This window comes from Fomitopsis serialis, assembly GCF_022376445.1.
Source record: "Fomitopsis serialis strain Sig1Antser10 chromosome Unknown B0H18scaffold_18, whole genome shotgun sequence".
Taxonomy (NCBI): Eukaryota; Fungi; Basidiomycota; class Agaricomycetes; order Polyporales; family Fomitopsidaceae; genus Fomitopsis; species Fomitopsis serialis.
Window position 1 is genome coordinate 38,048 of NW_025954978.1, and position 24,188 is coordinate 62,235.

The following is a 24,188-nucleotide window of genomic DNA, read 5'->3' on the forward strand; positions in this document are numbered from 1 at the left end:
TCTCGTCGACTGAATCCTGTACCACTAGTATCTCCGAGTCAACGGTCGTAGGACGCAAATACAGGTGGCGTTGGACGCCATCGGCAGGCTGCTACGAATCGAGAGGAATTCCAACGCAGCAGACAACGTCTTCCGTGTCCCCTGAGGCATGAGTCTGGACTCGGTGACCCTCGAGGTCAGCGTCGGTGATCGGCTTTCCGCAATAAGGACATGGGGTTGTGGGAGCACCAGCGTCGCTCAGGATACTATCGATAGCATCCCGGGATAGTCGATACTGAACGTTTCGCGCCCTTGATGACGTCAGTATCACCGACGGAGGGTCGCCGACGTCGACGTGGAGGGATACTCGTACAGCAAGAAGCCCGTGTCCTGCGGCTTGCGGGAGTAGGGGCTGGAACGAGGGCTGCGCCGTCGGCGAGGATGGCGCAGGAGACTCCTCCCGGATGAGCCAGAGGGTTGTGCGTCTTGCAAGATCCGCAAGCAGGACGGAACCACCTTGGTTCGGAGGGATGCCGAGATCTGAGGGAAGGGGTATGGGTCCAGCCGTCATCGTAGGTGGCGCCGGGCGCGAAACGGATGGTGACGGTGTCGACGTCGGTCCCATGAGGTAGGCATGAGGTCAAGGGATTGAGCCTGACCAAAATTGAGCCTGACCAAATCCCTCGTCCAACGCTTCTGGAATGCAGGGTGCGCGGTACCACGGTAAGCCATAGCCATACCATGACGAGCGATTGGGCTTCGCCGTCGTCTGTCGTGCTCCGTACTTCCCCACCACGGCCTATCTTGTCGGGTGCATCAGGTTGCGTAGCAGACAGTGGCCGCTCGTTGGAATGTTGATGGAACCTGGACTCCCCGCGGAGGTCCCTACACCAGTATGACGAACCCTTGGCCGGGGACACCTGCAGAGGAGGTCAGCGGGACGCGACAAGCGGCGAGGTGAGAACATACATGGCCATGAGAGTCCGCCGAACAGCAATCCGGCGTGGGATGACGATTGAATCAGGAAGCGCGATGCTTGGAGATGGCTCGAGAGCGGGCCCCACTGGGCTACGAGAAGTTTCAAGTTTCGCATGAGGAGTGGATGCGATGGCGAAGTGAGAGAGTGGAATGAGTTTGTCGGCCCTGCAGTAGGGCCTTAAATACCAGTAAGGACAGGGGTTTCACGAGCTTGTGAACTCTGGTGCCAAAGCGTCGGGTGGCGCTAAGGGTGGCCACCGCAAGGCCATAGCAACAACACACAAAGCGCGGCGCCGAAAGAGATAAAGTGTGTGGCCAAAGCGCGGCGCAATCGCCACACAGGGGCTCTGCTCTCTATCTCATTTTGGTTAAGCGTCGACGTAGCTGGGCCTGACATTGTCATGTCAATAGAAAGCAGAGACCACACTTGACCCACGTACTGACTACGGGTGGCCACCCTCGCGACGTCGATCATTTGCCCAAGTTCAGCAGCGCCTCGTGCACAGCGGTACCCTCCTCTTCGGACAACAGAATCACGGAACGAGCGGAGAAGCGCGGAATGACCCGATACCACATAAAGCGAGGTTCGTGCCAGCTCGGCGGAACGTACGCAGTGTCGGCGGCGGGTGCGCGATTGAGCCCGATGTGTTCAAGATGAGGCGAGCGATTCGCTAATTTGAATGCGCGCCGATGCGCCCATTCGGTGAACCCATCGTCTTTAAAGGTTGCCGGGAGAGTGATGGTTATGGCCACGAGGTATTTCGTGGTTTGATCGTCCACGCAGCGCTCCTGATAGCAGCAAAATAAGAGGCGTGAGGAGGCAAGAAGAAACATATACGCAATGGCTTACGATGTCATCCTCGATCTGCATTGCATCTCGCCCATCGCAGAAAGTCAGTTGCAGAAATTTCACTGTCTCGTTCTCCGAGTTCCAATATAATGGTATCGAGACAGATCCTAAGATGACGGGTCGGTATGCGTGGATCGTGTTCTCAGCCATGTACCCCATTTCGGGACTACGTAGGGTCAAGCGCCGTACATGACCTTGAAGGGGCAGCGGTATGTCCGTCGAGAGGAAATCCAACTTTGGAGGGGTAGTGACGGTTTGACGATTAAAAATTGCCAGTTTGGGGCCTACCCGAAGTGTGTGGATGCCGGGGAAAGCGCGAAATATAACGCCAACGTGCGAGATGATCCCATGCGATATCGCGAGTTCTTGCAATTTCGGCCAACTCGGTCCCGTCGCTGCTAAGAGAGGGTCCGTGTGGTACCCTATCGAAAGGGAAACAAGCGACTCGGAGAACTTGTTAAGTGTCGCGGTCAGCTCCTCTCGAGGAAAGCTCTGAGAGTCATCGAAGCGACAGGTCAACACCTTAGGGCGGCTCACCGCTCGGGACAGAACCGTAAGTGTCGCCCCGTTTGCAGCCAAGAGGTGTATCGTCTCGAGCGCAGCGGAAGCCGCGATTGCTTCAGCTAGGTCGGGAATGTCCTCCAACAGGTAGCCTATCGATCCGAAGGACAGAGTTCGCAATTGGTGGGACCTTCTGATGACTTGGGCGAGCATGGAAGGCCCTTCCGTGTAGTCGGCACAGGACAGCGACCGTTCCCCATCAAATGGCCAGGATTTGATACAAAGGGATGCCAAGAGCCCGGGACGAGAGGGTTCGTTGAGCATGTACTCGCAAAAGCGGCGAATCGACTCGGGGCTCCATCGACTGGTGATAGTCACCTCTCTGACGAAATATCGTAGCGCGATGTTATGGACAGCGTGGCAAGTATGCGCTAGACGCAACATGTCTCGCCGCTCTGTGTATTGTAGCAATGTGTTGATGATATCATAATATAAGTCCATGAACCTCATCTTGGTTCGCGGCCTGGGCAAATCTGGACGGTGGTAGATGCGCCAGCACTGCCACGTCAATGTCAGTAGTACGCTAGTCGCCTAGGAATCGCTCTCGTGACGTACCTCCTCGGACAACGGATTTCTGCTGTAAATGCTGTAGAGTCAGTGTGAAAGCATTACGTGCCACCAGTGGGTGGTAGGAGGTCACAGCGATTCGGAGGTTCGCTGGCGACCGTCACCGTATGTAAAACACGTTGTATTCGGGCGTCTATGGATCGAGATTATGTTTCTCGCAAACACCACGCAAAAGGGAACATCTGCACACCCTTCGGCGACTGGGTCCGACGAGCAAGGTCGGGTTGCTAGGTACATCCGAAGATCATTAAATGTACATCCCATCTCATCATCAAACTGAATACGGCCCGAGGTACGTCGTACTACACACAAGTACACAGGTAGTAGTGGCACACCCCCAGGCCGGTTAGCGAACACTGAAAGCACATACATGACGACAACTTGCTCTGAGTACTGAGTACATGGGGACGTGATTGATTCACGGAGAGCATAATCAGCAACTACGCATCAATCCAGGTCATCGATTTTCATCCTAGCCAACAGATCCGCGAAGGTTTCCAAATCGGCGCGCTTGTGCTTCCTATGATTCAAGCTCTTCTCCACCGGCTCTGGAGTGTTTGGCGGCGGCGGAGGAGGCGGCGGAGGTGAAGGGGTGCGATTTCTCGCAGGAGAGCGAGCCTGCAAGTAGTCAACGATGTCATAGAGATCGCGCTTGTGCTTCCTATGATTCAAATTCGTCACCACCGGCTCTGGGGTGTTTGGCGGAGGAGGAGGCGGCGGAGGAGGCGAAGGGGTACGATGCCGCGCAGGAGAGCGAGCCTGCAAGTATTCAATGACGTCGTATAGATCGCGCTTGTGTTTCCTATGGTTCTTCTCCTCCGGTTCCGGGGTGTTTGGCGGCGGAGGGGGAGGCGGCGGGGGCGAAGGGGTGCGGTTCCGCGCAGGAGAGCGAGCCTGAACGGCACGGGCATCAAGCGACCCGTCATAGAATCCACGAGTATTCCTGAGGATGGGTCAGGATTGTCAATGGGATGTTACGGGCACGGACGTACAAATCAATGGGAAGAGCAATAGCCGGGACGATAGCACCTGCAACGAGTGCCGCCGTCGCAACGATGGAATAACGCATGTTGGCTGATGTTTGAAGTCGTCAGGTGGCGTACAGGGAATGAGTGTTGGGCGTGAACACAAAAAGCGCGACTGGTAGCAGCGAGAATCATTAACAACTGCGTAGTAGCATCACAATATAATGGTCACTTACCTGCCAGAGTCTGCACTTGAGTTGAGCTCGAAGAGGAAGAGGAGCTGAAGACAACCAGCGATGAGAGCTCTCCTTATATACATGCGAGGCATGTACTCCTACGACCAGATGATACGCCGCGGTGAGACCGTATGCATTCTGCGCCGATCTCTGCATCGGTTCATCTGACTCCACCGGTCTTCTACGGGCGCGATTCTGACCACAGCGCTGCATCCTGATGTTGTCTGAACACGAGTATCAGCTGCCGCTGTGATTGCGATTATGAGATATACAATGCAGTTGTGTTCTGGCATGTTGTCGAGATCATGTCCTCGGTCCAGCCTCTGCTCAGTCCATGAATGTGTATAGCACGCCACGGGACCACTTGGCCGCTCTTGACTTGTCTACTCGGTGATAGAACGACTTACAGTCGTGCAGTGAGAAGCCTCGAGATTGCTGTGCCAACAACGGGGGGACACGCCCTAGTGGTGCCAGAGTCGGATATTGTACCATCAAGACGCTTGACACAGCGCCCAGGGCCCAGGCTAGTGCAACTGGACGATCTCCCGGTGAGACATCCGGCTGGCCGGATGCTTTAGCAAGTAAGTGTGATGTCAAGCCGCGCGAGATGAACTGATAATTCACCTGGAGTTCAAAGCACAACTTGAAGCCGGTCGAAGCTGCGCAGCAATAATTTAACTCGTCACGTCAGCAGGCCAGGCAGTCTCCTAGTTGATATTTCTGGGTCATTCTTCCTGAGGCTATCCTGCTTGCACTTGGCGTGTGGCGTAGCAGCCATAAATCTATCTAGATTCTCTGCCGAGGGTTTCGAGAGTCAGCGAAACTTGGACGCAGAGAAAAGGCATGCAACACACCGCCTGTGAGCGTAGCTCAGAGCCAAGTCAATGATTGACTAGCACAGCCATCGCGGGCGATACGCCCTTCGGCGACATGACTTTGGCCGCCTTACAGCCAGGCTGGCGAGGGTACTTGTGAACACAGAGGATATCCGACTGATGGCCGTGGGCGCATAGTGTGATCGAAGGATTGCCCGAACGGCGCGTAAGTCTCTGGACATAGCTGTGGTACGGTCCTCCCCATGGTAACAGCCCTGCCAAAAGTAGACACCGCGGTACATTGTGGAGACTCTAAAGGTTCAAATTGAAGTAGTAAGTAAGTATTGGTAGCGACTGAGACGGCTTGAGACGGACTCACACACACCACATGGAAGCTACACACTGAGTACTGAGTACCTGCCTCCGGATATCTCACCACATGTATCACGCCTCCGCACATTCTCGAGCGTGGACATGGTACGGTGGGCATCAAGGCGGCGGCGATCATTTAGCGATTTTAGCCGAGGAACGAGTTGAACTATGCGGTCACGTGCACTATGCAGAACGCGACTCTAGACGACTTCAAAACCGGGCACACGAAGGTCTGATTTTGGTCTTATATACATGTTACAGTAACAAGCGGTACTTGCTATGATGAAGCAGTGTGGAGGGTGAACTAGACCGAGATTTGCATGATGCCGAGGCCGACTGGCAGAGCATGCGGATCGCCTGAGAACGTTCAACAACTTGGCCAGACGAATTTCTTCACGGTATTCAGCATGATAGTCCATGCATGCTCTGACTAAGCTGTGACCATCTACGCCCAGCCCAGTGACATCTACTAGCGTTCGTAATGATGCGGCAACTCCAAGTCAATACAATGACATCACATCGACGTTATGTGTATCAAAGTCATGTAAGTCACGGTAGCACACATAGCATCAAGCCAACGAGGGATAGTGAGCATTGATGTTATGAGTTCCCGCTACTCAGGTAGCAAGAAGCGGCTGTGCCTAACAGCTAGGTCCATATCGTTGGGCCCCGCCCCGAAAGCGCGTATAGGAGCGGAGGTCGCCGGAAGTTGGTGTTCAGCGATTCGGGCACTGTGCCGCTCAATCTGGGCCACCGTAGCCACAGTCGCGGCGGCCTGGCTCAGCCTAGCCGTCGAAGTCCGCTGCGTCCAGCGTGATCCCATATCGAACCCGCTGGACTCCGCCTATGTGTTTGAGAGGCGCGGGGCCCAACGATATGGACTTAGCTGAAACAGGGCGTAAAGAAAACACGACAAATCCTGTCATATCTGCAACACTGTCACACTAATAAGTAGCCCAGAAAGTGCAACCAACATGCGTGAGCGGGCTGGGATTTGGTACTTTAGGATGCACTTTGCATGCATTTTATGCTGTCCAAATATCCTCACTGCGGTCACAATAAAATAAGATCCGCCTGTACCAACAACATCCTCAGTGGAGATCGCGACCGCGCAGAATGTAACTCATGATGCCCTTGTGGGCGTGAGGGAAAACATTAACTTATGTACCATGGTTCGGCGTCCGAGACGACATCAGCGGCTGAATGTGGTTCCAACTTCGCATATTTGTCCTCCCAGATTGTGTGCCCACTCAGCTAGTATTGACACGAGTCTGTAATAGAGTTCAGGCCACAGTACTTCGTTATCGGCCCCGGCGATCGAACCTTACATACCTCAAATTCTGTCTGATCGGCACACGAGCAGTCGTATGACTGGGCTGTTGACGAGATCCTACCAATACCTACTTATCTCCGAGCAACTGTCTCTTCCTCACCGTTCCTGCGCACCCACCGTCGTGAATACAGTGTAGTATCAGCAAGGTAGCGCGGGCAAGAACACATCAGCTATGCCCCAAACTCGTAATTTTGAAAAAAAAATGTGGAAGATGCACCTACAGCCGGATACCACGGGAGCCCATGCTATTCATGGACCGCCTGTAGCGAGGCACCCTTTGAGTCGTACCTGGCATCGCGGGAGCACCTCGCATGCGCGACAGAACCTAAACACGACGCCCAGAGGCATATTCCCGCGGACGCTTCCATGGGACACTGAAACACTTGGGTTGTGCCGAGCGCATCCCGGGCCATTCGGTGCCAGTGGTTGTGCATGCAGCGCTGACATCTACTCTGCGAGCGGCGGCAGAGTGTCGACTGGAAGGTGCGGCGTTCATGTCAGCGTGCTGTCCACTTCTCTTGAATCAAGCGTGTCACTTACGGTAAAGAGGTCGACTGTGAGACATGCTCAGAGCTAATATACCAGCTGAGACAACTGACGACGGGCCTTCGAAATCCGGTCGTATGAGTTGTTCGTACAGAGCGCATTGACTCGAAGGTTGCCGAGAACAAGCTAGTGGAATCCAACGGCCTCAGGGTATGTCCGAGGTTCGGACGTCTTTAATATCCACGGAAGCCAGACCTGCTGCGAAACGTCAACTAATCCCGCATACTGCCTTGTTGCCGGACGGCGTCCTAACAAAAATCTTCAGCATGAGGATTCGTGCGGAATACGTTCGACAGTGCGCCCACCTCCTGACATCGCGCATCCCTCCAACAACACGAGGAATGCAGCATTAATGACAGTCCGATGTCACCTCGGAGGAGGCAGAAAAAAACCTGACAGAAGCAGTTTCCGCGAACCACAGGAGACCACAGCCACACCGAATTCCCACCGCGGGCAGCGAGATTGAGTTCTGCCGAAATGCTAGCAGCTCAGCCGCTCAACGATGATCCCTTTGAGAAGCAATACTCACGTCAGCGCGGATATTGGTAGCTGAAGTTGAGCTAAAGACTTCAAATTACTGGAAGAGACTTCGGATCCACTGTCAAGCGAGGCTGCAGAGCCGCGTGTATCATATACTGTGGACATTGTGTATGCCGGTCTCTTCCTGGGTGCTATCTTTGATACCTTGTGCGATAACACCGTAGGAGAAACAATTCGACGACAGCCCGGAAATGCCTTCAACCTAGAGATGGGGCTAAGCTTGATTAGCTCACAAACACAGGAGCCTCCGTACGCACCGCAACACAACACGGCATCCCGGACCCACAACGGCCGCCGAACATAGCACGTCAGGCCGTCGTCAGCCTTCTGCGCGCGTGGCTTTGCACTTGCCAGCCAGGCACCACACCGCAGCAAATAGTGAGCCAACGCCGAGATGGATCTACGCTGCGTAACCAGCCAGAAAGCACAAATAAAGCACGAATAAAGCGTCGGCATTGCCGGCGCGGAGGGCTATAATGTACAGGATGTGCCAACCACGAAGAACGACATTGACACCAACGATGACGACGGCTACCGCGAGCCGGCATTGCGTGCGATCAAGGTATCTCGATACCGGACACGCATTTACAAAAGTACAGTAGTAAAGTGTGGCTAAGATATGCAGCAGTGGGGGGTGGTGATGAATAGGAGGGTGGTACGAAGGCCAAACTAAGTCAGGTGTGGTGCGGCGCTCTATGTGAACTGGACTGTGATGATGGAAGATGCGGAGACGGGGTACGGTACGATGAGCATGCGGTGCGACGGCGAAAGCGATAGTGCGAGTGTCTGTTACAAACTGGCGGACTGCAGGCGGCGAACGTCCCTCGGGGCGGGCGTTGACGTATTAGGTGGGCGCCAGAGCGCAGTTTTGGACACAGGATGGCCGCCGCATGCCACGCCGCGCGTGCAGGGGGCAACGCGGCGGGCGCGGCGCGGTGCCACGGAGGGCGGGCAGTCACCGCTTCGGCGCGAGAGACGAGAGGGAGAGGCCCTGGGCAAGCTCGGGCTTCCACGCGAGTCTGCGGAGAGCCTCGGCGTAGTCGACCCACTCGCGGCGGCGCTCCTTGCTCTCGAGCCATTCCGCGTCGAGGTCGGCGACGTCGAGCTCGTAGAAGTGGTATGTCGAGGACGCGGTGGGGATTGTCGTCACGAATCGGGTGATTTTGCCACGCACGCCCGCTGCAAAAGATGCACACGCAAGGCATGGTGACGCGGCGCAGAGGGGAGGAGGAGGTTAGGCAGGGGCGGGGAGGGTAGAGGAACGGATGAGACCTTCTTCCAAGGCTTCCCGCGAGGCTGCTGCTTCCAACTGCCCATCTGATGGCTCCCATCCTCCTTTCGGCACTTTGTCACCCAAGAGCATGGCGCGAGGAGCAGAGTCAGCAAGCTGGATGACACCTCGCCGATCGACGAGAAAGGGGAGGAGGGACTCACAAACCCAGTTATTTGGCCGTTTCCGACTTGTGATCACCAGGACTCTGTTGGCGTTCCTCGCGATCGGGATTGCACAGCAAACGACGCGGGGAGTAGACCGTCCTTTATTGCTCATGGCGGCGGCGAGCGGAGACTGAGGTGGCGGTGGCAGAAATCTTCGTGTGAGGCTTGAACGAGGTGCCGGCGGACAATATCCGAGCCGGTGGCAGCGTCACGGCCTGGCTGGCTGGCTGGGGAGGCGACTAGAGCGAGTGCAGTAAGATATGACAATGTGTGCGCCGACGCGAGACCTGCTGGGAGGAAGAGGGAGGCAGTCAGGGATGTGGGGTGTCTGGAGGGGTGCGGCTCACGGATGGTCGTCGGGCGAGGGCTGGGGGCGACGACGGGGGAGGGCGAGGCGGCACACGACCGTGGTGGCGGTTTGGAATTAGCAGGAGAGGGCGGGAGGTAGCTTATGAGGGCGAGGGCAGAGGCGTCTGGCCGACGAGTATCGTGGTGGCTCACCAGGCGGGCGTCAAGCGCGGCCGAGCGGCCGCCCCGCCCAATGAGTGCGCGCACGTTCGCCGGCCAGCGACTCGCCGCGCTCCCGCCCATCAACCCTCCATCAACCCACCCCCTCCCCAGCCCTGTCCGTGCGAGCATCCGGTGTGGCCGCACGCTCGAAGGCACTGTGTTCACAGACAGATAGCACACCGTGTTCTCGCATCTTAGGTTCACAGCAGCGAAGATCCACCGTGCTTCGCAATCTCGATAGCAATATACTACTCATCTCAGACGCGCGAAGATCTCCGTATAAATACCACCCGTCCAACATACACTACGGCGACCTCTGCTCGCCCACAACCCGGGGTACCCTCCGTCTACGTCTACCAACGGCTGCACAGGCGGATGCTCGGAGCAGCGTTTCGAAGATCGAAGCTCGCACGCGCCTTCTACTCGTTCCATCTGTCCGAGAAGTATCAGTGACGCCATTGGCTTCCACCAGTGCGAACGTAGACCACGTACGCGACCATGAACATGCACGCCACGCCGAACGCCATTGCTGCAAACTGAAGATCCCAGTCAGCGAATGTTCAATGCACTCGTTCCCTGCACGACCAGACACAGCACAGACAAAGTCCACGTAGTGAGCGCTGTCGCTCGTGACAGCTGTTTCCAAATCGTCAGGCCTGCGATGTCTCGATCTTGGTGTTCCCGAAGGGGGGCCAAATCTGTGTACATCGGGGATGGGCCTGTCGAATTGGAAACCGCTGAAAGCGATACGCCCGTAGGAGCACATATGGCTGCCTATAGGGTTCACTGCGACAGCACAGGAGCGAACGCCAGCTCATCTACCACTGCATCGCAGGCATTGACTCGAGTGGTATCACCCGTCCACTACTGTAGCTGTCATACAAGCCAGCGTCCTTGCATTCCTAGTAATCAAGGGGTTGTGCCACTTGGAGTGAATCCCCTTGATGTCTATCCGGCCGCGCAGGGTCAGCCTAGGCCCTTACCTCGCGAAGCGCCTGCTTGCCGCTTGAACTCTCCTCTAGTAGTCTGCAAGCCATACCAAAAGTCAGTCACGCCTGCTACGATTCCCGAGCCATCCAAATCCACGTACGTTGGCAGGACCGCCACAGCGCCAATGTACATAAACCCGCCAGCGACAAACGGTATCACCTGGAGGACGTCCAGTAAGTAACACGCCGCCGCCCACACACCCACTCAATTGATAGGAAGGTCCAGACGCACCAGATCGGCCAGCTGCACCGTCGTGCCCAGGATCCCAGCGGCTGCCTGCCGCACCGCCGCGGCGAGGTCAGACGCCCCGCTCTCGACCGCGTCCGATGCTGAGAGGTTGTGGATTCCGATCCCCATAAACGTCCTAGCACCGAGTTAGCGTTCAATGCGGTCACGGAAATCTATACAGTGGGTCACTGGTACGCACCCGACCTGCGCGTGAGAGAGGCGGATCCGAGCCGCGAGTCCGAGTCAGCAATCATTCAGGGATGCCGTCACGGCGGAAGCGCACACAGAAAAGCGTGCTTCATCTGGGAGTAGAACGAGGAGAGAGCACGCACAAACGCCCCGACGGCAGTCAAGAACTGGGACTGCATCGCCTGCTTCTTCGTGAATCCGCTCCTGACGAGGATCGAGTAGTCGGCGATCTCGTGCGGGATCTCGTGCGCGAAGCAAGCGAGCGTCGTCGTCGCGCCGATCAGAGGCGAGGAATAGAACGACGCCGCCATCCTGTTGATCGCACCGGTAGCTCCATCAGTTTGACCCGCAAACGCCGCAGAGGGTGTCACGTAAGAAGGACGCACGCAAGCCCGTCCGTACTGTGTGAGGTTGTCAGCGCACGTCGAACGTGCTTCGAGGCTCTGATACGGCTCACATGTTGTGCACGAAGTCCCCAAACAGATTCAGATACGCGGAAAGCTTGGACGGCTGCTTCCCTGCCTTTTCCGGCTCCGACGGCGCAGCGTCGCCCTTCTTCGAACTGCGTGCGCGCAGCTCGTTCGCAGCGCTGTTCTTCGCAGCGCCAGACGCCTTACCCTCATCTTCGGCCGTCTCGCCGTGCGAATGACTGTGCGAGTGCCCGGCATGGCCGTCTTCGCTGCCAAGGACGCGCAGGGTCTTTTCCATGAGGAAGAAGGACGCGAAGCCGACAAATATGCCTAGCCTGTGTACGCCACATTTCAGGTGTTTGGACTTCTGCAAGAGACTGAGGAAACTATACCCGATTAGGATGTTGCGTTTCTCCTCGACCATGACGAAGTGCACACCGCCGCCCTGGTGCTCGCCCATGAATGAGTGCGGCACGAGGTGCAGAAACACGTCTGAGAGGAGGCCCCCGGTCTACACGCATGTCACCGATTAGAGGATGCAGTCGACCAGGAAGGAAGAGAGCGCCCACTGCGAAGGCCGTCATCGTGTTGAGCGTGTTGGTGTTGATTTGCGCCGGGATGAACGCGAGAATAAAATTAGGTACGCTGTCAATTGTGAACGAGAGGCGGAGGCGCCGCGCCGGCAGTTGTGAGCGCGCTGGCAGGAGAGCACGAGGATGCAACACTCACGAGCTAATGTAGAAAGTCCCCAGAACTGTAAAATTCGAGTCAGGCCCACTGTCTTCCGGAATCGTACAGGAAGATGCGTAGACACGTTCGTCGCGTACGAGGACCGCATCAGGACCCCGGAACGGTATGGGAACCGAAGTCAATGTCCGACAGAAAACCAGTCGGCGAGCGCCCAGACTTACACCGGCCACTAGAGCCTGCTAGCTGGTCCTGTTTCAACATCCACGCTAGATCAAATGCCCGTAAACTCGAGGGTGATCGATTTGCGAGTTCAGGGCGAGAAAGGCCCGTTAACTCTGCTTCGACGCTCCGAGGAGGCACCGATCCTCGAAGCAACCCCTCGTGCGTCGACACTGTGTCAATGGGCAAATCAACGGTCTTCTTGCTTTCTCTCTCACTCCGCTTCGTTCTACGAGAGGCAGACAAGTCCCTAGGGAAAGGGAGTCCCATATAAAGGCACGTCGCCATATTTTGAGCACATCAAGACACGTTATAATCGAACTCTACAGCCTCTTGGAATACCGGGGAGCTGTCTGTCATGCTAGCATTGCCGCCAGGTAAGACTCCCCCTCAGGCTGCGTGGAGCGAGGCAATACCAAAGACGCGGAGGAATCAAATTAAGCGCTGGAACGGATGTATTGGACCGCTTCCAGACGCAGTACGACCACCTGCAGCGCACAGAGGCCTGGCCGCTGAGTCTGTCAATGGATCACTGTGATAGCCGCACAAACTGCACCGACTGAATAATAGCCAGGAGCCTTGTTCAGCCGCAGCTGGACATGACTTCCCGACGAGCACGGTCACTGCAAGTGCGTCCAGAAGGGTTGTACGCATGCCGATGCACTACGCAGTTCTACCTTCTCATGCCTTATGACCGGTGTACCAGGGAAGAGGCCCCATAATCGTGCGAGGGCACCCCAGCACTCAGAGGTCTGGACATGGGACATAATAAAACCGGCCTCCACGCCGTTTCGTACTTCGTGGCCAACCCAACAAACCACAGAATCAGAAGAAGGTACTCACCCGAGTTCCATCCCGGTCCGAAAGGAAACAGCCATGCAAAGACCTGTCGCATGATGGGCGACTGCGCGGCCTCGAGCTCTTGCTTGAGTTCACCGAGCTGGACAACTGGAGCACATTGCTCTATCTCTGTCGACTGTGATCGATGAACTCTCGTTAGCCAGACCTCCAGTGCAGACACACGTGCGCGAAACTGGATACGTGGTTGAGCGAGCGAAAGCGGACTCACGAGAACGGTCAGCGGCGTTTTCGTCGTGTCCGCGACTATGCTGGATACTCCTGCGGTCAAACTGGCGAGGATAGTGAGAAGCACGAGACGGCGCCGACACCGTAGGAGAATGGACTGCATGGCGAGTTCAAGGAGTGAAGACGGTGCTGTACGTCGGGGTGGCCGAAACGAGCGGAGACGAAGCGCCGAGAGTAGACGCGGTCGCGATCGTGTTCTCCGGCGCCCGTCACGTGGAACAGACGCGTTGACGCGTCGCGCGCCGGTGGCTTGCCAGGCGCTAAGCGCTTGTTGTCTTTCCCAGACCACAATATATTCCTTGTTGATCGTTACTCGTTCTATGCCTCTCGCCTGGGCCTGCTGCTCGATTTATCCCACTCAGAAAGAGCAGGCTGTTATTGAGGCAGCAGAATCTCTGATGACTGAAACGATGGCCCGGTACGACTCATCTCACGACGCGTACCATGGTATGTCCACCGCAGTGTCTCGCAGTTAGCAGGGCTGACAGATTTCCCATCAGTGCAACGTGTAAGAAAGACGGCCTTAAACATAGCACGGTCTCTCTCTACCTTGGACCCTTCCGTTCAGCCGGACCTGCTCACCGTAGAACTCGCCGCCCTCCTACACGACGTCCTCGACAAGAAATACGTGTCTGCAGCTGAAGCGGCGGATCCATACGCGTTCTTCTTGCCTTTCTTTCAGAAGCTTTCCGCAGCGCACTCCGTAGATCTCGTACATGATGGTAGAGCAAGAACCATCACGAAGATTGTGGACAACGTCAGCTGGTCCACAGAAAAGAGACTCAGGGCGGAAGGGAACTGGGGCAAATGGCATCAAGGGTGCGTCGAGCTACACTGCGTGCAGGATGCAGATAGGCTGGATGCTATAGGAGCATTTGGTGCGTAGAGTGTCAAACTAGTCTTGCAAATTGACCAACCTCGAACATTCGGTTGCAGGCATCATGCGTTGCGCCGCATACAGCGCCGCGACAAATCAGTGTGTATTCCTTTGCATCATTTGCTGAGTCCGTCAGAACGAGCGAAACTACAGCGCACTGCACACGCCTCCGGACGATCCTGCACTATCCGCCTCTGCTGTCCAGCACTTCTATGACAAACTCCTCCACATCCGTGAGCGGCTGAAGACTGAGCCAGGCAAGCAAATGGCCCACAAGCGTCACAAGCTGGTAAGTGGTCTACACCCGTCATGAAGGCATAAGTTGTGATCAGTTGCTGCACCCGTCGTAGATGTTGGACTTCTTGCAAGCAGTGGATGACGAATATAACCTCGGCGTCTGAGAGCTGGGGCGAATGTTCCGGGGGATGCATTCATATACTGGGCTGCAAGTTGAAGGTCACGAAGGTATCGCCTTTGCAATTGCGGTACTGTTCCATCGACTCACAGAATACATGTGGTACGCTATGTATGCATTGTAGGGGTAGGCTGCTTTGTTCAGCCGGTAGTCTCATACCAAGACCCTCCACACTGCGACACGTGAGGTGTTTGTGTCGAACCTAGTTCAGCCGGAGGGCATGTGCTGTTGAACGACGCAGCAAATTACAGTCGTGTTTAAGCATGTTGCGACAACAGCGTTAGTATGACTAGCACTAAGGTAAGAGTAACACGGCTTCCAGTAACAGTCCTGGTCCACGTCTGTTGTACATGTCAGAGCACACACGGTTGCCACGACGAACTATCCATACTCTCCTCCGATTTCCAGTGTCCACCACCCCGCATAGTGACTTTGTATATCACCTCTACTCTTCAGGCTTCGGGTTCGCTCCCTCCAAAGTCGTCACCGTCATCGTCATCAGCGCCGTCGTCAGTGCCCGTTCCGCCGTTCCACTCGCGCTCCCAAAGCGGCACACCGCTGATATCCCGGAGTTCGGTGTTTAGGACCAAAGCGGGGTGCCCCTCGCCGAGGGCTTGGCGCGCGGCTTGTAGACGAGAGAACAACGCCTCGCGGTCGCTGAGCAGTAAGTGTATGTGGTCAATGGCTGAGAGAGCACGGACGTGAGCACATCGTACGCGTAGAGCGGTGAACGAGGTCTCACTTTTCTGCAGTACCACATTCTCACTCTTGGGGCCTGCTCGTCCATCGAGTGCACTGTCTTCGCCCTTCTTCCGTCGTTTTCGGCCTTTCGCGCTCGACTCTGCCTCGCCTCCACCGTTGGCCTCCTCCTGCGCAATTGCCTCCCGTAAGGCAGGGACAGCAGCGCATAGTGCCTCGTATCCTCTCCGTATATTCGCCCGGCGTTTTTGTTCGCTCTGGATGTGGTTCGCGCGTTTCTCGGCAGGAGTCAGCAGGGCGGGCTTGGCAGCCTTGCTGGCGGAGCTCGCACTCGCCGACGACTGCCTGCGCTGCTTCTCGCGCGGCGCAGCCGGTTTCGCCCGTTTGGAGCTGCTGGGCTCGGAATCGTCTGGTAAGGAGCGCTTCGACGAACTGCCCGCTGGGTGGCCCAGGGTTGAAGGAGCGGAAGGGGATGAGATGAGCGCGTTGCGATGAGGGGTATCGAAGCCGTTGGTAGGCGGCAGGTCGCCGTTAAGGGGCGGTAGCGTGTATGGGGGCGACCCCGACGTGAGCGAGTGTATCGACGGCTGCGACTGGCTGTGTGGATGCGTTGTGTATGCGCCGGGCTCTGGCTGCATCATCGACTTGGACAGGTCGAACGAGCGGGGAGACCGCGCGTCACCCCCATTCGAATCTGGGCTGAAGCTCGGCCAATGGCTTGGACCCGCCGCTGCTCCCGAGCCTAACCCCGCCCCTGCTGCGCGGCCGCTGGCGCCCGAACGAGTCTTGCTGTTGCCGTGGGCGCGGTTGCCCAGGGACATGAGATCCTTCGTGGCCTTTGCGAGGGCATGCCTCCCCTTGCTGATGGAGATCTGCTCGGCGAGGTCGGGGCTGATCTCTGCGATGTGAGTGTGGTCGACCGAGGCGAGAAAGGCGTTGAAGGACAGCGTCTCCGACGACGAGAGCAGGGACATGATGGTGCGGGGCCCCGCCTTTACATAGTCGTTGGCGGCTTGTGATAAACGCGACGGCGGTCGAGGGGCGGCCGTCACGTGATGCGGGGTGCCCAATACGGTGCGTTAGGCGGCTAAGCAGTGCTCCGACTTCCTATCGCCATGTCCAAGGACCCGACTCGCCACCAGCTATCATCCAGGCTAGCCTACAGCGCACACACGCCCATCTTTCTCCAGCGGCTGCAGGCACGCGTTGGCGGGGCAGAACGAGACGATGACGACGACGATGAGTATGAGTACGACGGATCTGGGCGTCCACCGATACCCAAGCGTCCTGCCATACCAGAGCGTCCAGACGACGACCCGGGCAGTGCTGACGAAGACGGTGGTGAGGAGAAACCGCAGATAGTGGTACTGAAGGAAGGGAAACATCTCTCAGAGAGGGAGGCAGAGAACGAGAAGCGAAAGGGTGAGAGCTAGGCCTCCGTGAGGAAAGCGCTTGTTAACCGGTTCATGGACAACAGCGAAAGGCTTGCCGCCTCTGCCTGACCCTGAGGACAGAAGCGCAGAAGAGTCCGCCTCGCCTGACAGGTTGAAGAAGGAGAGCGCAGAAAAGCAGGCTCAAAACTACGGGTTGATTGGTTCGAAGACAAAGCCTTCCAAACGGAAAGCTGTAGGCGACGGGCGAGATAGCGAGCCACCAACAAACAAATCATCGAAGAGCACAAAAAAGAAGCCGAAGAAAGCAGAGAAGAAACTACTCTCCTTTGGAGACGAGTCTTGATCTGTGCGCATGCTATCGCGCGTCGCCTTCGCGAACGCTGCGTATCAGACCTGGTCCTCCCTCGAAGGTGTCATTCGCACTTCTCACTATTTGCGGGAAACTCATTACATTGATCGTCAGTGATTATGATCGAGAATTTCGACCTCCTTTGGGCCCAGGGTCATCGTCCAGGAGCCGCGGAAGCTCTCTGGATCAGAACCCTGCAGCTGAATTGGAGCCTCACACAATGGTATTGCTTCTGCTGCGTCTACCTTGCGCTTGCTTGCACCAGTGCGGCGCGGAAGATTGCCGAGCAGAGTCGCGACAGAGAGCGGAATCTACGCTGCTATCGCTCGCCTTGATTTACGACAGGAAGGGGGCACTATGTCGTGAGCGCTTGAGCTCCGAGTCGTGTGTACCGCAGATACTTAGCGATGACGACCTGGACGATGGAGCCATCCCGTGTTACACATCCCTCGTTGGGCACACCCGTGTCCGCAAGTAAGGGCAAAGCGCGAGATGATCAGCCAGCTCCTGCGGGTATGTTACATACCTCTACTTACTGGAGTCGCTTGGTATCGTCGATGTTTCGGTTGACGCGCCGCACATGCACTTTTCCGTGACGGCTCACTGAGCCCCCGCCGTGTATGAATTCAGGATTTGCCAGACGGAAGTGACTGGATCTGATCCCTATCATGAACTATGGTCATGTTGGCCTTGTGTTGGCCCGCTGTGAAACGAACTTCCATACCGTCAAGAAGCTTGACATAAGGTCCGAGAATCGATTGGCTTGCGCCGATGTCGTGAGGCAGTACTTACTATAACTGATTCGTCTCTCAGGATCTCATGACCACTGGCACCAGGCCTAAGGCCTAAGGAGGGAACTCCTCACGGACATTCCCACTCTTACGGTAGCCGCAGGAAGTTGGCCCGCCGCTGGAACTCAACGCGTACGCATTGTGTATCAAACCGTCATCGCGGCATACTAGTACCAGCTAACCTCTGTCGTCCGCAGTCCGCGCTGTAGCGATCACTCGAGATGAATACCGATTGGCTTCCACTTTCGATGATGCCCAAAACGGCCTTGCCTGTATGCTTGCCACAAGCTCTGCTCGACGATCTCAAACTCCAAGTCGATCCAGATTTCTACTCCGAGCTTTCCGTGGTCTACGGCAGGGCCGCCAGGGTGTCCCCTATGCGTCACTTGATACTACGACACTACGTTCTCGCACTGGGGGATGCGTATACGACAATCGACGAAACATGGGCTGGTCACAACGACAACGACTGGTCCCTCCCGCAGATCATGCCAAATGGGTGCGGGAGCACACACCTCCAACTCGCCGTGCGGCTCTATGACGTGCCATTCGTATACGAATGCATCCGTCTAGGTGCCGACGTCAACCACTCGGACGTCAAGGGGCGGACACCGCTGTTCTGCGCCATGAACGAGTTGCTTGGGTTTTCGCTAGACCTGGCCACGCGACAGCTGCGCCACAATGGCACCGAGGACGAAAGCCTCACCGTATCCACTATTTCTCGGTTGCGACACGTGGCGCAGATCCTAGTCGAGCAGCACGCCGATGTCAATCTCGTCCCTTACGAGAGCCCGGTGCTCTCGCCGTTTGTCATGGCTCGGGCAGCTCTAGACTTAGAACTACTCGAGTTGCTGGCGCTCCATGGGGCCGCTGCTGGACTTGATAGGGCCTTCCTCGAAGGCCCGCCTTCCCAGCTTGACACTTGGGTTGCCGATCCCTCGAGAGCATCAGCTTGCACAGAGCTAATGGCGCGTCTGGCATCGAGAACGGAACTACCAGCGCGACCACCGCGTAAATGCCCATGCTTCTCGGGGAAGTCACTCTCCGAATGTCATGAAACGGGCGATCACCCATATCCTCCTACGTTCGCATGCATCTGCAGGTCGGCGAAGACATATGCAAACTGCTGCAAGCTCAGAAATATCGAGCTGGTGGAGAGATGGGACGAGGAGCGGGGGCGTATGAAAGTCACCCAGCGCATGATGGAAGCCGACGGACATACGGCTACCTACATACCCTTTTCCACTGTGAACACGCTGATGTCCGCGAAATGGCCGGACACGGGAAAGAAGAAGTCGTCCGAGCTCGTGCTCATGGCCATCGAGCATAACGATACCGAAAGCGAAGTGAAAGCTGACCCGGCTTTCCGGTATGTGGCGACTCAGCTTGAATATCTGCCTATGTCAGTGTTCCATGCCGAATGTTTTGTATCTGTCTGACAGGTCAGACATCTTCAGGCCCGAGGGATCGGAATGGTATCCAAAGGATTTGGGCAAGTTTATCAGCACCGGTTGGAATAGTTGTGTCGACAAGTACATCGCATCCGGCCAAGACACTCGGAGTGTACCCACGATCGAACGGGCCGCCAAGCTGGATCCCTTTTTCCTGCCCTCTGGAAGAGATGTGAAGCGTCCAGGTGTACAACGACAGAGCGTCCGGGGCTCAAGATGAAGCGCTGTCACGGGTGTCAGAAGGTTCGCAGTTTTTGTGGATGTCTGGTTCTACCTTAGCTCATCTGGTAGCGTAGATATATTACTGCGGCGCGCCATGCCAGAAAGCACATTGGCGGGAGCACAAGGATGCATGCAAGAGAGGAGACCATCCGCTGCAGATGTTGCGATCGCAGAGAATCTACTCGACTATTCTCAACGACGTCATCAAGCCTGGGGAAGAACGTAGATTGCTCGAGTACGTTCATTGTGTTCATATCGGTGTTCGAATGTCTCATCTGCAGTTTCTAATTGTTGCACGCAAACCAGAGACCGTGGTTCGAAGGATCCTGCTGTGTCTGAGGACTGACCACTGTGCGAGGCCGCCTGATCCAAGTCGTAGTGAGTCAAACAGTGACCGTGTCAAAAACGCTCACCGTACCATGTCTTACGCTTTGCATAGGTAGTTGTGCCGTACGAAGGAGTCTAACGGAATGTGCGGGGAGGTGCTCAGAACGAGAACAGTGCTCCGAGTCGGATGCCTTGTTCCTGTACGATTATTCATCAACAGCCCCGGGAGCCGGCTTCGACGTCGCGCAGTTCGTTAACACCGACGTCGCGAAGCTCGCGTGAGCCACCACCACCGCTCGGGCGGAGCGTGAATAGGCAGAATCCAGTATGCATTACAGCAGGGAGACCGTATGAGTGAGTATATACCGCCGAGGCCTGTGTCCCTAGCAAGGTCGTGGTAGAAGTACGTAGATGGTCTTTTGGTGTGTAGCGATATAGAGTCGGAGGCACGCATAGTGAGTGGGCGAGCAGACAGATGTTCCTACACAGGTCCATCAAGCGTCCGTGAGGTAAGCTAGATACTACAGAGGTGCGCGGGCAGTGGGGGATAGAGTCATTATGTGGGCGTGCGTGGCAAGTGTCAGTGGTGGTTCAACAGTGAGTAGCAGCAAATAATAGGAAGGGTGGCTCAACGATTCGTCACTGTCCCTGTCTCCCCGAGTAACTGTTCATGAGCGAAACTAGGGTGAAATGCAGTTCGACGTGGCCCATTGTGAGTGCTAGGCCGTCCCACCAATATCCCACGTCGTACAGAGGTCGGCACCGGGCAATGCCTGCACATCCGTGTAATGTGTACCGTAGGCATGGCCTTTGTCGATATCTCTCATAATGGCTGCCCTGTGGTGCTTCTTCCGAACTGAGTGCTGAGCGCTGAGACTGTGCTAGGTGCCTATATGAAAACGTACCTTTCGATTAGGCTCAGGCTCTCGTCTAGTGCCGACAAGCTTGTGTCCCATGCATGCATGCTCCGGTTGTGGTCCGCATTACGCATATCATCCGTTAATGTATCAAGGGTCCGTCCGTCTCGAACTTTTGGCACGAGTTAGTCAGTGACTCAGACAGAACTTGAACGTTTGAACCCACAGCGGCATTCGCCCCGACTCCTCGTGACCATCGAGCGGCCTCCTATTGAGCCGCAGCTGGATTGTGTGGAACTACTCGTTCCCGAGGGCAACCGTCGCGCGTGACGATAATCGCAGCAGCCTGAATGAATACGAGGTCAGCATTTGACTTGAGTCAAAATGGAGACAAATTTACCACATGTCGTACCACGATGTGGTTTGCACCCGCGGCGCAGCGGAAGCCTGCTGTGCTCGTTATCAGGGCTTGCAGTTACTCAGCTGCATGAGCTGCTGAGACGCCTCACGGAACAATATAATGCGGTGCGGTGGTCAATGTCGACTGTCATCACATTCATACTCCAAGTTAGCGGAGGCGCCTCGGAGCCACGAAGGTCAGCAACGAATGGGGTCAACTCGTTTGGTTATACGGAGACGACCGTGCGTTAACTTATCCATCTTCACCCACACAGATCTTAGTGGACGTTGCACGCGAGCCGGTCCCATTGACGCGACTATGATCATCGACACCGAGCCGGAGGCTAGCACCGCAGCGCAGTCCTCAGTCGCACGACCTACCATCCGCACTGCGACCCCCGACGACGTTCCCGCCCTCGCGCGGCTTCTCCTTGCATCCATGGACACGTCCCTTCCCGACGTCACATTCTCGGATCGTCCGGAGTACAACCTGCGCAGCGTTGAGACGCACCTGTAGGAACGGCTCTTCCCGCCTCCAGCTGTGCAGACCCTCTGCCTCGAAGATGCAGTCTCCGGTGAAATTCTAGGATATGCTGCCGTAAAAACATGCAACGATACGGAGAAAGAAGACAGGGAGTCGGAGCTAGACATGCTGTTCGTGAGGGCGGGCATGTCTGGGCGAGGATACGGGAGCATGTTGGTGCAGGCTGTACAAGAACGATGGATGGGCAATGCGGTTTGCGTCAGGGTGTTCGTCAGAAACACGCGTGCTGTGCAGTGCTATAGAAGATGGGGATTTGTGGTGGTGGGCGAGGAGGAGATGGAATTTGGTGAGGGTGCTGAGAGACAGATAGAAGAGGTCTTCACAATGCGGTGGCGTCCGGTGCAACCCACGTGACCGCGTCATTCGTGTGTGTTCACGGCAAGTGTGGTATGTACTGAATGTAACTCTACGTATACGGTCATCAAGTGATTTGCCCGTGAGGGTAGATGACGGTGCATAGCTAGGCGGACTGGACGAGGAGGCAGTCGAGCAGCCTGCCTCGGGCGACGCGCCTCAAAACGCCTAACGAGACGCGATGTGTTTACACGTCCATGTCCACAGGCGACCCAAAGGCGACAGGCTAGTCCAGGGCTAGTCGCCTCCGTCTCCCTTTCGTTGCACTGTGGTCGAGCCAGCTGTCCAATCGTCGACACGGTTACGGCGCCGCCACACCCTCCCCAGTCCTCTCCCCGCTCGTCTCCCTCGTCGGCGAGCTCACCACACCTCGCCTCGCACGGCTGCTGTGGCTCCGCACCCACCGGCTCCCATCGCTCGCCGTCCTCCGATGCCCGTCCCGCTCCGCCTCCCGCCAATCGACCGACCGCCTCGCGTCCAGGTTCCGCCGCACGCCCTCGTCCACGGTCGTCGGCAGTGCGGGCGGGTCGTACTTCCCCTCGCGGATGCGTAATCTCCGCGCGCGGTGCACATCCTCCATATTCGCGACCCACTCGCGGCGCTCGCGGGCGAGCTCGTTGTGCACCCGAACAACGGTCACCGCAGTCATGAGGAGTGCCCAGAGCCACGGGATCCCGTAGCCGATCCCGTAGGCCGTGTCGACGCTCGCGGTCCAGCACGCTGCGAGCACGCCGCCGGCGACGATCAGGCCCGAGACTCCCCAGAGGACGGAGAGCTGGCGGACCATGTGCCGGATGACCTGTGATTCTTCGTAACGCGTACGCCAGGCCTGAAAAGGGTTGGTTACTATCAGTGGGAGCAGTTAGAGAGTATACGTGACGACTCACCTGACGAAACTGCGTGCAGCCACCTCCGTCGACTGCGACGATGTCCTCGACGTAGCAGTAGCCGAGGGGAGGGAGAGGCTGGCGCGGTGGGAAGGAAGAGACTCTCCAGGGTACGCGAACCCGGTAGGGGAAGATACCGGTGATGAGGAGGGGTAACGTCAGGACGAGCATGACGCATGGCAGAGCCATAGCAGTAATTCGCGGACTCCCTGGATTTCTGCACGGGAAGGTCAGAACAACGACATTGAGCAAAAAGGTGGGAACGTACACTGAGGAACCAATGATGAGTGGGATGAAGAACGCTGCCATGGCGAGGCTAAGAATGTATCTGCACGTCGAGGTTAGTAGGGCTGGTAGTACGAAGATGTGATCGCTACGCACTGGAAGAAGTCGACGCCCCAGCGTCCAACACCAATAGGTCTCCGACTGACATGATCCCGGATAAACCATAAGAACCACATGCGCTGGGCGAACTTGAACCCGGAGACGGTGCCAATCAAGCTCGTGATGATCGCAAGGTTCTTTGTGGTGCTCAGATGCGCACCCCAGGCCAACGAGTAAAAGAGAATGAGGGGAAGAATGCCGGACTCGACGAAGAGAAGAGTGAACCAGATGATTATGGCACGCTCGCGGCTGCCGGTCTTGATGGTATAGTTGAGTGAAGGTGGCTCGTCGTAGAAGAGGATGGTGTCGTTTGAGTTTGTTTGTGTTACTGCGACAGTGGGCCGCTCCTTCGTAGTGATTGTCTGCTTCTCGGAGCCATTCTGTAAGTCTTGGTGGTCGGGTGGATGGCCGCGCCCGCGGTCGTCGACGGCAGTAGGTGTGGTGGACGTCTGCGAGCCCGGTCGGTCGACCATGGCGATACTGTGGGGTATAGCGTCGAGTGGTCGTTACGGGTCGTAAAGAGGGACAGGAACGGACGGGAAAGAGAAAGGATTGGGGCGTGTGGGGCCCGAGGTCGCCTATAACCCGACCACAGCTGTGGAGTGCGTTGAGGCGCTTGACGTCAGCCTCGTCGTTGCTGTCAAGGTGCTGCCACGCACCTGCGATGGGTGGCTTCTTGGAAATCGTTGACATGGTGCGCGGCGCCGCTGCTGCTGGCCATCGAGGAGCGCGACGAG

The 24,188-nt window shown here is 56.6% G+C and overlaps 13 protein-coding genes across 13 annotated transcripts; 6 read left to right on the plus strand and 7 right to left on the minus strand.

Moving 5' to 3' along the window:
• Positions 1–91: 91 nt before the first annotated feature.
• On the minus strand, positions 92–550 carry B0H18DRAFT_1117062 (uncharacterized protein; the record flags this gene model as incomplete). The annotated part of the gene is made up of 1 exon (XM_048033521.1): positions 92–550. One exon carries the CDS (start codon positions 548–550, stop codon positions 92–94), a length of 459 nt encoding a protein of 152 aa, XP_047895681.1.
• An 878-nt stretch (positions 551–1,428) lies between these two features.
• Positions 1,429–2,521, minus strand: B0H18DRAFT_1117063 (uncharacterized protein; the record flags this gene model as incomplete). The annotated part of the gene is made up of 2 exons (XM_048033522.1): positions 1,429–1,746; positions 1,808–2,521. The coding sequence occupies 2 exons, from the start codon at positions 2,519–2,521 to the stop codon at positions 1,429–1,431; spliced, it is 1,032 nt and encodes a 343-aa protein (XP_047895682.1).
• A 740-nt stretch (positions 2,522–3,261) lies between these two features.
• B0H18DRAFT_1103176 (uncharacterized protein) lies at positions 3,262–4,004 on the minus strand (the record flags this gene model as incomplete). Its single annotated transcript, XM_048032572.1, has 2 exons — positions 3,262–3,878; positions 3,928–4,004. 2 exons carry the CDS (start codon positions 4,002–4,004, stop codon positions 3,383–3,385), a joined length of 573 nt encoding a protein of 190 aa, XP_047895683.1. The 3' UTR covers positions 3,262–3,382.
• A 4,693-nt stretch (positions 4,005–8,697) lies between these two features.
• B0H18DRAFT_873500 (NUDIX hydrolase domain-like protein) lies at positions 8,698–9,291 on the minus strand (the record flags this gene model as incomplete). Its single annotated transcript, XM_048040296.1, has 3 exons — positions 8,698–8,921; positions 9,015–9,086; positions 9,177–9,291. The coding sequence occupies 3 exons, from the start codon at positions 9,289–9,291 to the stop codon at positions 8,698–8,700; spliced, it is 411 nt and encodes a 136-aa protein (XP_047895684.1).
• A 598-nt stretch (positions 9,292–9,889) lies between these two features.
• Positions 9,890–13,658, minus strand: B0H18DRAFT_994738 (ZIP zinc transporter-domain-containing protein). The gene is made up of 11 exons (XM_048045273.1): positions 13,485–13,658; positions 13,259–13,391; positions 12,076–12,203; positions 11,899–12,017; positions 11,554–11,841; positions 11,244–11,408; positions 10,911–11,043; positions 10,780–10,838; positions 10,673–10,715; positions 10,178–10,225; positions 9,890–10,121 (listed from the first exon to the last, which is right to left on the minus strand). The coding sequence occupies exons 1-11, from the start codon at positions 13,602–13,604 to the stop codon at positions 9,942–9,944; spliced, it is 1,416 nt and encodes a 471-aa protein (XP_047895685.1). The 5' UTR covers positions 13,605–13,658; the 3' UTR covers positions 9,890–9,941.
• Positions 13,659–13,786: 128 nt separating this feature from the next.
• B0H18DRAFT_994743 (uncharacterized protein) lies at positions 13,787–14,892 on the plus strand. The gene is made up of 5 exons (XM_048045274.1): positions 13,787–13,948; positions 14,002–14,379; positions 14,438–14,477; positions 14,532–14,667; positions 14,729–14,892. Exons 1-5 carry the CDS (start codon positions 13,822–13,824, stop codon positions 14,777–14,779), a joined length of 732 nt encoding a protein of 243 aa, XP_047895686.1. The 5' UTR covers positions 13,787–13,821; the 3' UTR covers positions 14,780–14,892.
• B0H18DRAFT_994746 (uncharacterized protein) lies at positions 14,893–16,497 on the minus strand. Its single transcript, XM_048045275.1, has 2 exons — positions 15,536–16,497; positions 14,893–15,478 (listed from the first exon to the last, which is right to left on the minus strand). Exons 1-2 carry the CDS (start codon positions 16,464–16,466, stop codon positions 15,246–15,248), a joined length of 1,164 nt encoding a protein of 387 aa, XP_047895687.1. The 5' UTR covers positions 16,467–16,497; the 3' UTR covers positions 14,893–15,245.
• A 98-nt stretch (positions 16,498–16,595) lies between these two features.
• On the plus strand, positions 16,596–17,342 carry B0H18DRAFT_158782 (uncharacterized protein). Its single transcript, XM_048036906.1, has 2 exons — positions 16,596–16,914; positions 16,970–17,342. The coding sequence occupies exons 1-2, from the start codon at positions 16,608–16,610 to the stop codon at positions 17,227–17,229; spliced, it is 567 nt and encodes a 188-aa protein (XP_047895688.1). The 5' UTR covers positions 16,596–16,607; the 3' UTR covers positions 17,230–17,342.
• Positions 17,343–17,787, plus strand: B0H18DRAFT_158783 (uncharacterized protein). Its single transcript, XM_048036907.1, has one exon. The coding sequence runs from the start codon at positions 17,456–17,458 to the stop codon at positions 17,711–17,713; it is 258 nt and encodes an 85-aa protein (XP_047895689.1). The 5' UTR covers positions 17,343–17,455; the 3' UTR covers positions 17,714–17,787.
• A 172-nt stretch (positions 17,788–17,959) lies between these two features.
• B0H18DRAFT_158812 (uncharacterized protein) lies at positions 17,960–19,768 on the plus strand. Its single transcript, XM_048036908.1, has 3 exons — positions 17,960–17,980; positions 18,049–19,428; positions 19,484–19,768. The coding sequence occupies exons 2-3, from the start codon at positions 18,248–18,250 to the stop codon at positions 19,695–19,697; spliced, it is 1,395 nt and encodes a 464-aa protein (XP_047895690.1). The 5' UTR covers positions 17,960–17,980; positions 18,049–18,247; the 3' UTR covers positions 19,698–19,768.
• B0H18DRAFT_994753 (uncharacterized protein) lies at positions 19,560–20,573 on the plus strand (the record flags this gene model as incomplete). Its single annotated transcript, XM_048045276.1, has 3 exons — positions 19,560–19,720; positions 19,774–20,077; positions 20,139–20,573. Coding segments are annotated over exons 1-3 (492 nt in total), but the record flags the coding sequence as incomplete, so codon positions are not given.
• A 1,028-nt stretch (positions 20,574–21,601) lies between these two features.
• On the plus strand, positions 21,602–22,180 carry B0H18DRAFT_1117071 (acyl-CoA N-acyltransferase; the record flags this gene model as incomplete). The annotated part of the gene is made up of 2 exons (XM_048033523.1): positions 21,602–21,742; positions 21,800–22,180. 2 exons carry the CDS (start codon positions 21,602–21,604, stop codon positions 22,178–22,180), a joined length of 522 nt encoding a protein of 173 aa, XP_047895692.1.
• A 301-nt stretch (positions 22,181–22,481) lies between these two features.
• B0H18DRAFT_873478 (uncharacterized protein) lies at positions 22,482–23,924 on the minus strand (the record flags this gene model as incomplete). The annotated part of the gene is made up of 4 exons (XM_048040294.1): positions 22,482–23,009; positions 23,068–23,284; positions 23,336–23,395; positions 23,449–23,924. 4 exons carry the CDS (start codon positions 23,922–23,924, stop codon positions 22,482–22,484), a joined length of 1,281 nt encoding a protein of 426 aa, XP_047895693.1.
• Between the last annotated feature and the right edge of the window lie 264 nt (positions 23,925–24,188).

Coding starts and splice junctions, on each gene's coding strand:
- B0H18DRAFT_158783 (XM_048036907.1), top strand. CDS start 17,456: ATGGTATTGCTTCTGCTGCGTCTACCTTGCGCTTGCTTGCACCAGTGC.
- B0H18DRAFT_994743 (XM_048045274.1), top strand. CDS start 13,822: ATGCCTCTCGCCTGGGCCTGCTGCTCGATTTATCCCACTCAGAAAGAG. Junction 14,380..14,437: donor GGATGCTATAGGAGCATTTG/GTGCGTAGAGTG, acceptor ATTCGGTTGCAG/GCATCATGCGTTGCGCCGCA. Junction 14,478..14,531: donor TACAGCGCCGCGACAAATCA/GTGTGTATTCCT, acceptor GCGAAACTACAG/CGCACTGCACACGCCTCCGG.
- B0H18DRAFT_158782 (XM_048036906.1), top strand. CDS start 16,608: ATGTCCAAGGACCCGACTCGCCACCAGCTATCATCCAGGCTAGCCTAC. Junction 16,915..16,969: donor AGAGAACGAGAAGCGAAAGG/GTGAGAGCTAGG, acceptor CATGGACAACAG/CGAAAGGCTTGCCGCCTCTG.
- B0H18DRAFT_994738 (XM_048045273.1), bottom strand. CDS start 13,604: ATGCAGTCCATTCTCCTACGGTGTCGGCGCCGTCTCGTGCTTCTCACT. Junction 13,392..13,484: donor AAACGCCGCTGACCGTTCTC/GTGAGTCCGCTT, acceptor CATCGATCACAG/TCGACAGAGATAGAGCAATG. Junction 10,226..10,672: donor GCAAGCAGGCGCTTCGCGAG/GTAAGGGCCTAG, acceptor TGGGATCTTCAG/TTTGCAGCAATGGCGTTCGG.
- B0H18DRAFT_994746 (XM_048045275.1), bottom strand. CDS start 16,466: ATGTCCCTGCTCTCGTCGTCGGAGACGCTGTCCTTCAACGCCTTTCTC. Junction 15,479..15,535: donor GAATGTGGTACTGCAGAAAA/GTGAGACCTCGT, acceptor GTGCTCTCTCAG/CCATTGACCACATACACTTA.
- B0H18DRAFT_158812 (XM_048036908.1), top strand. CDS start 18,248: ATGAATACCGATTGGCTTCCACTTTCGATGATGCCCAAAACGGCCTTG. Junction 19,429..19,483: donor CAGCTTGAATATCTGCCTAT/GTCAGTGTTCCA, acceptor AGACATCTTCAG/GCCCGAGGGATCGGAATGGT.